Source organism: Camelina sativa, chromosome 18 (genome assembly GCF_000633955.1).
Source record: "Camelina sativa cultivar DH55 chromosome 18, Cs, whole genome shotgun sequence".
Taxonomy (NCBI): Eukaryota; Viridiplantae; Streptophyta; class Magnoliopsida; order Brassicales; family Brassicaceae; genus Camelina; species Camelina sativa.
Genome location: NC_025702.1, coordinates 2,055,842 through 2,063,648, shown reverse-complemented (window position 1 = coordinate 2,063,648; position 7,807 = coordinate 2,055,842). Strand labels below are relative to the sequence as shown.

The window sequence follows — 7,807 nt, the reverse complement described above, 5'->3', positions numbered from 1 at the left end:
GGTCCTACTGACGAAGGCGATGAGGACTTTCAAAGCCATCAAGACAATGGTGAGGAGGAGCAAGAAGAAGATTACAGGAAGCTTACTGTTCAGAATCTAAAGCATGAGCTGACCAAGTACGATTGTGGACATTTGTTATTGAACAGAGGCCATCAAAACAAGAAAGAGATTCTTGCTTTGTATGAAACTCATGTTCTTCCCAAGAAAGCTTTAGGGAAAGAAGAAGAGAGAAAGAGACAGAGAGAAGTCACTTCTTCTTAGGACAAGACTCTGTACAGAGTGAGGAGACAAACATATTCTAATCTCGCAGTTTCGATCTTTAGAGATGAGTAAAAGAGTTGGATTTAGGATGGCTCTTGGGTAATGTTTTGTTGATCTTAATCGGTTTATCGGTTTTATTGGTTTATCTGGTACTGGGGAATGTAAACCGAATTAACAAGTTGTATTGAATCTGAAGTTTTTAGGTTTTATGAGTGTGTCATTGTGTTGGTATTACTATGTGTGGGGTTTGAGTCCGTTTGGTGTTGGACTTTTGAATATTAGACTTAATCTGTTTTTATTTTCAGGAATCTCTTACGAGTTTTTTGAGTGCGACCGTTTGTTTTTGGATGCTACACTTCAATTCTAAGTCAACAGTATTGACGAATTGGGTTTTAAAGGAATGATTCTAAGAGTAATTTAACTTGGTGATAAGCTCTTCCAGATTTGACTTGTATTATGAAATGTGATAGCAAGAGAAGAATTTAGTTAAACAATTACAAGTGCACTTGCGTGATATGATATTCTTAGCGGAAATAAATAATTGAGAAAAATATGATACTGTACGTTAATTACTTTTGTTTATTTATTAGAACACTCCATCAATGGTGGAATTGTTTATAAGAAGAGATGAGACTAGAGCTAACAAGGCTATCAACAAAGCTGCTACAAAAGCCAAGTAAAATACACAAAAGCAGTTGATCAAATGAAAGATAGAAAAGCCAAGTAACACACACAAAAGCCGACCAGCAAGACTGAGCTTATTCTTTTCCCACGCCACACGCCCGTTTCTCTAGGTGATTTTAGTATAGATTTTATGTGTTTTTTTCATTCAGTCTTATAATAGTTTTTTTTTTCAATTTCAAAACTTAACCAATATTGAAAACAAAAAAAAATAAAAAAGATAGTCACACAAACTATAGCATAATACATGGTAACACATGACTATCTTTTTCCTTGAATAAATTCGTCCGTCGCTGGTCGTCACACGTTCGTAGGAACACTGGAGTCGTTAATTGCAAGAGTATCTAATAGATCTAAAAATTGGTATAAAAATCAATTTTAAATATTTTGCCACATAACATATTTTTAAAAAAAAATATGACATCTTGTGCAATTAGAGAAGAATACACATATTCTTTTTTTGAGTGAATACGGGTGCATATGAGTACACAGGGACATTTTTTTTGCAATTAAAGAAAAAACTGGTTTATGATAAATTTAAAGAAAAAAACTGTTTTATGATGTGCAAACTTTACCAACTTAGCCAGTAAAAGGTTACCCTCATGGATCCCCAGCTCAAGCACGTATATAGAACCCAGTTTATCAGCATAACACACATGTGAATCATTGTGTGTAATAACAACTGCTACCACTGCTCTCTTAGAAGAACTGCAAGAATATATGTAACTTGAGCATAAAGCTGGTTTTTCTTATTTTTGAGTGAATACAGGTGCATAATGAGTGCATAGGGACATTTTTTTGCAATTAAAGAAAAAAACTGTTTTATGATGAATTTAAAGAAAAAATTGTTTTATGATGAATGCATCATAAATAGTTCAACTTGTCATAACTGATTTTTTTTAACTTCAAAAGTGAGTTAGATAGTACAAATTAATAATAAAAATTTTGTTCTATGCATCTTACATTTGTATAGTGTGACCAAATATGACAAAAAAATTATTTAATTTGTATAGGCCGTGATGTCTTCATAAATTTGGTTAGCTTATTGTTGTTTCTGCTACCATTTTTTTTTTGGCTTCTTAATAACAATTTTATTAAAAATTCTTTCATAATAGTATTTACAAATTACGTTTCCAATCTACAAAGTAACAAACACTACAAATAAAAGTTTACGTTAGCTTTTCAAAAGTTACAGTTTTTTTCCAAGGTTATTAAAATTCAGAAAATCCTACAAATAAAATTCTGATAAGTTATATTTTCATCCCAGTCATTAGTTTTGTAATTCACAACGTTACATTTAATCAACCACTTAACACTGATGCAACAATAATATTTAAATAAAATCTACCAAACTTTTTCACCAAAAAAGAAAAATGTGACTTGTTCCACAAGGTGGCAAGATTAGGTCCACCGTCCAGTTTTGACGAAAATCTATCTTCCAAGTCTCGTCAAAATTTTATCAGAATGAGTCTAAAATAATATTACTATATTTATTTTTTACGATGAGTTTAAAATAATATTCTTTCGTACACAATTAACTATATTTAAATACATAACTCCTCGTAATCTATGATTGTTTTGGACAGATTAATACAAAAATTATTCGCATCAATAGTTTATCATATTGATTCAGACTTCAGAGTAACATCATCGTGTGATTTATATGAAACCGAGTTTATACGCCGAGAAAAAAAAAATCATTATAAAAAAATACACAGCGTAAACTAGCATTTTCTATAATAACCCTTTAAGTTTTCCATTCTTCTCTATAAAACCCCTAAACATTTTGAATTGTTCAAAAATCACCCAACAACATCATTAAAGATATTAATTAACTCATAAGAAACCAAATGGTCCAAAATCCAAATCCTAAACATAAACTGATAAAAGTCATCTAATGTACACGGCAATAGAAACATCATCTACGTTAATGTCCAACTAATAACAACTCTACGCCTTTTAATTTCCAATATTTGTTTCTAAAACCCCAAAACTTTTCAAAATTATCAAAATCACCCTCCTTCCCTCTCCAAACTATTCAAAATCGCCGCCACTTGAGAAATCAACGGCTGACTCCTCCGTGAGTTCCCGACACAAGCCAAAGCAACCTTGGCCAATCTTATTACCAAACCCTTAACCTCACTTTGAACAACTATCCTCGGATCTAAAAGCTCACCAAACCTCTGTTCTTTGATCAATGGCGTTGCCCATTTCACAAGCAACCCATTCTCACTTCTTCTCCCACTCAAAATCTCCAATAAAACGACGCCGTACCCATATACGTCACTCTCTTTGCAGTAACCTTCTTCGACGTACCCGTAAATCCCAGATTTTTCAACCGGAATCAAAAACCCAAATCCGTAATCGCAAATCTTAGCCGTTGATTTCACGTCGATCAGTATATTCGACGACGTGAATCTACCGTGAACGATTCTAGGGTTCGCGAGTTCGTGCAAATACTCCAATCCTCTCGCCGCCCCAGCCGCGATTTTAAAACGCGTTTTCCAACAAAATTCAACCGCTGATTCGTCTCCGTTTAAGTGATCGGTCAAGCTTTTGCCTTCCCCGATGAACTCGGTAACGACGATTCTTTCTCCGGGAGCTTCTGAGAACCCTAAGATCGAGACGACGTTTTGGTGATACGTAGAAGAAAGCGTTTTCAAAACCGCGGAGAAACCGAAACCCGGTTTACTCAAAACCAAACCGGGATGTATTCGTTTAACCGCGACGAGGTTTTTACGATCCGGAATTATCCCAGCGTAAACCGTTCCTAACCGACCGGAACCGATGATTCGTCGCTGGTTAAATCCGTCGGTTGCTGAATCTAATTCGGTTAAAGGGTAAGATTGACCGGCCGGTTTGGCTTCTAGAAGAAGAGACTCGTTGTCGGACCGGTTTGGTCTTTTTCTGCATAGTAAGAAGAGGAAGATGATGAGAAGAAGAAGAGCAAAAGAGAGAAGAGACAAAACTGAAATGTAAGCGATTTTTTCAGATTTGTCCATTTTGGGTTTCCAGAAAAAAATAAAGAGGACTCATCAATGGTATGATTATGGGGTTTGTGTGAGTTTTATATACGAAGAGGAAAAAATAAAAATAAAATAAAAGTCAAAAAAGACAAAAAGGAAAGAAAAATATGTCATCTAGATGGTCAATAAATATTCATGGACTCTTTTTGTTTTAGGAAGGAAATAATAAATTTTCAAATTTGTTACTAGATTATAAAAAATTTCAGATTTAGTTATTTGCAATAAATTATAAATTGTTACTAAATATGCGCTAATTTTTTCATAAAAACTAATTATCATATGTACATTAGTACATACTACATACATACACAAATAACACATGTGCATAAATTATGAATAAATATTGTGCATATATATATTCGATCGTTGGAGAGTTTACACCTAAGATTTGCGAGGAATTTCTATTTTTATTGTACAAATGTATCTAGTCTTTCAGAGATCCATCTTCAAAATAGCAAATTTTGAAGAATCATATTATAACAATCAATTCAATGGATTCTAAAGTGAAAAATGAGCTTGAATAACAAACCTACTCATCGAAAGATGAAAATTAAACGTTCTATATAGATGATATCACATATGATATCGAAACCAATTGACTCAGTAGTATCTGGTAATAGTTAATAAGAGTGTTCAACTCATATTATAGTTGTACAGATCAAAATAATGTGTTGTTGAAAAAAAAAAAAAATAAATAAATAAATAAATAATGTGTTGTAATAAGAACCACACAATGAAAATAAATGGTCGAAAGGATATGAAAGAATATACTAAAATATTATAAGAATGAAGTATTCGAGAGGGGACCTATCTAACTTTGGCAGGTGAAACTCGCACCTAATATCTATAAAACTAATGCCATTTTGATAATTCCCCGTATGGATTTTTTTATTTTACTAACGATTGACTGTTTATTTTTGTTTGTCATATCATATCTAAAAAACACCCTAAACTAAACCCTGCAATTTTTGTGTTACCAACTAATCTAATGATCCACTACTATAATATTGGTACGTTCGTTACACCATCAAATTTCCTTAAATTCCGAAATTACTTTACTTAAAGATATGCATGAGAAGATACACCAAACATACATTGTTTTATTATCTAAAGCCCATGCTCACCAACGACAATCATTGCCGGTTGTACGTATTATAATATTATCTCATTTCATTCATTACATATGTCCATAGATTCTCTCTTTTTGAAACAAAAAAAAAGTTATATAAAATAGTGTTTGCAAAATGAAGATAGATGCATTGTATAGAATTTTCATTTATAATATAGCTTTAAATTGTTAAACAATATATTATTTATTTATATGAGACCTCTTATTATATTTTTTCAAAAAAAAAAAGAAAGATGATTGTTTCATTATGTTTTTATACAAATTTTTTTAAAAAAAATACAAAAGAGTGATGAGTTTTGTTAGATATTCATCATATTGGTCATAGGGTCGATAATTGATTTACTATTACGATTTCATATCAAATATTTGAGATTTAGAAAATACTAGATCTGTATCAGCTCTGTAGGCAATGCAAAATTATGATTTTCAAATAATTTATGATATTTTGTTTTGACAAAAAAAAAAAAAAAAAAAAAAAAAAAAAAACTGTAAATTTATGTGATGTTTATATGTAGCGTAAATTTATGTGATGTATAGAAATGTTTAAAAGAAAAGTTGGTTTTTACATTTTTTGTAGGGATTGAAGAAACCATTTATTGAGAGTCTAAATCACTTTAGAAACCTTGTAAACCAGTTATAACTTATAAATGAAAATCATCAAAATCATTTTAAGAAACTATCACAATTCAGAGAATTCAAAAATGTAGTTTTGTTTAATACATACATCAGTGAAGTCATGTTTTGTAAGTTGGGCTTTAGTCAAGGATTCTTTAAATGGGCTTTTTGTTCTAATATCCAGATGTTCCAAAACATATGTACTTCGGGAAATAATCCGTATCTTTCCCCAAGACATTTCGTTAATTACATTTTTTTTGTTCATGTTCGTTAATACCTATGTTGCATAGAAACTCTTTTCGAGGTCCGTTTCCCGTTTCCGTAACGTTTCGAAAACAGAAACTCGTGGAAATTCGGAAACAACACACAGAAACACGATTCCTAGATGCTGTCGGAGTAAAGGAAGCTGCATCCGTTGATGAATGGCTACACAACGGTGGTCCTTATGAACTAATTGTTCTACACTTTTTACTTGGTGTAGCTTGTTATATGGGTCGTGAGTGGGAACTTAGTTTCCGTCTGGGTATGCGTCCTTGGATTGTTGTTGCATATTCAGCTCCTGTTGCAGTTGCGACTGCTGTTTTCTTGATCTATCCAATTGGTCAGGGAAGTTTTTCTGATGGTATGCCTCTAGGAATCTCTGGTACTTTCAACTTTATGATTGTATTCCAGGCTGAGCACAACATTCTTATGCACCCATTTCACATGTTAGGTGTAGCTGGTGTATTCGGCGGCTCCCTATTTAGTGCTATGCATGGTTCCTTGGTAACTTCTAGTTTGATCAGGGAAACCACAGAAAATGAATCTGCTAATGAAGGTTACAGATTCGGGCAAGAAGAAGAAACTTACAACATTGTAGCTGCTCACGGTTATTTTGGCCGATTGATCTTCCAATATGCTAGTTTCAACAATTCTCGTTCTTTACATTTCTTCTTAGCGGCTTGGCCGGTAGTAGGTATTTGGTTTACTGCTTTAGGTATTAGTACTATGGCTTTCAACCTAAATGGTTTCAATTTCAACCAATCAGTAGTTGATAGTCAAGGACGTGTTATTAATACTTGGGCTGATATTATTAACCGTGCTAACCTTGGTATGGAAGTTATGCATGAACGTAATGCTCACAACTTCCCTCTAGACCTAGCTGCTGTTGAGGCTCCATCTACAAATGGATAATTCGTTAGTGTTAGTCTAGATCTAGTTTAGTAAAAAACGAGCAATATAAGCCTTCTTTTTAATTTAAAGAAGGCTCATATTGCTCGTTTTTTTCTATAAAAATGAGCAAATTTTTATAGAGTATCATATTTTACTTTTCTATTAATATAAAAGCACTCTATTTTTACTTTAGAAAAAAAAAAAGTAAAGTGTAATTTGCTACCTTTTTTCTTTTTTATTAAAATCTGTATTTTTTTTTTTTTTNCTAGTTTGATCAGGGAAACCACAGAAAATGAATCTGCTAATGAAGGTTACAGATTCGGGCAAGAAGAAGAAACTTACAACATTGTAGCTGCTCACGGTTATTTTGGCCGATTGATCTTCCAATATGCTAGTTTCAACAATTCTCGTTCTTTACATTTCTTCTTAGCGGCTTGGCCGGTAGTAGGTATTTGGTTTACTGCTTTAGGTATTAGTACTATGGCTTTCAACCTAAATGGTTTCAATTTCAACCAATCAGTAGTTGATAGTCAAGGACGTGTTATTAATACTTGGGCTGATATTATTAACCGTGCTAACCTTGGTATGGAAGTTATGCATGAACGTAATGCTCACAACTTCCCTCTAGACCTAGCTGCTGTTGAGGCTCCATCTACAAACGGATAATTCGTTAGTGTTAGTCTAGATCTAGTTTAGTAAAAAACGAGCAATATAAGCCTTCTTTTTAATTTAAAGAAGGCTTATATTGATCGTTTTTTTTCTATAAAAATGAGCAAATTTTGAGTATCATATTTTACTTTTCTATTAATAGAAAAGCACTCTATTTTTACTTTAGAAAAAAAAAGTAAAGTGTAATTAGCTACCTTTTTTCTTTTTTATTAAAATCTGTTTTTTTATAGATAATACAAAAAAGAATAGATATAGTAAAGTAGGGGCGGATGTA

The 7,807-nt window shown here is 32.6% G+C and overlaps 2 protein-coding genes across 2 annotated transcripts in view; one reads left to right on the top strand and one right to left on the bottom strand.

Annotated features, from left to right (window-relative positions):
- Window positions 1-594, top strand: part of LOC104763066 (guanylate-binding protein 2-like) — a 7,658-nt gene extending 7,064 nt beyond the window's left edge. The window contains exon 17 of the mRNA XM_010486484.2: window positions 17-594. Coding sequence (XP_010484786.1) covers window positions 17-261 — 245 coding nt within the window. The 3' untranslated portion in view covers window positions 262-594. The remainder of the gene's footprint in view (window positions 1-16) is intronic.
- On the bottom strand, window positions 2,745-3,996 carry LOC104760292 (serine/threonine-protein kinase-like protein ACR4). The gene has a single exon (XM_010483199.2). The coding sequence runs from the start codon at window positions 3,942-3,944 to the stop codon at window positions 2,955-2,957; it is 990 nt and encodes a 329-aa protein (XP_010481501.1). The 5' UTR covers window positions 3,945-3,996; the 3' UTR covers window positions 2,745-2,954.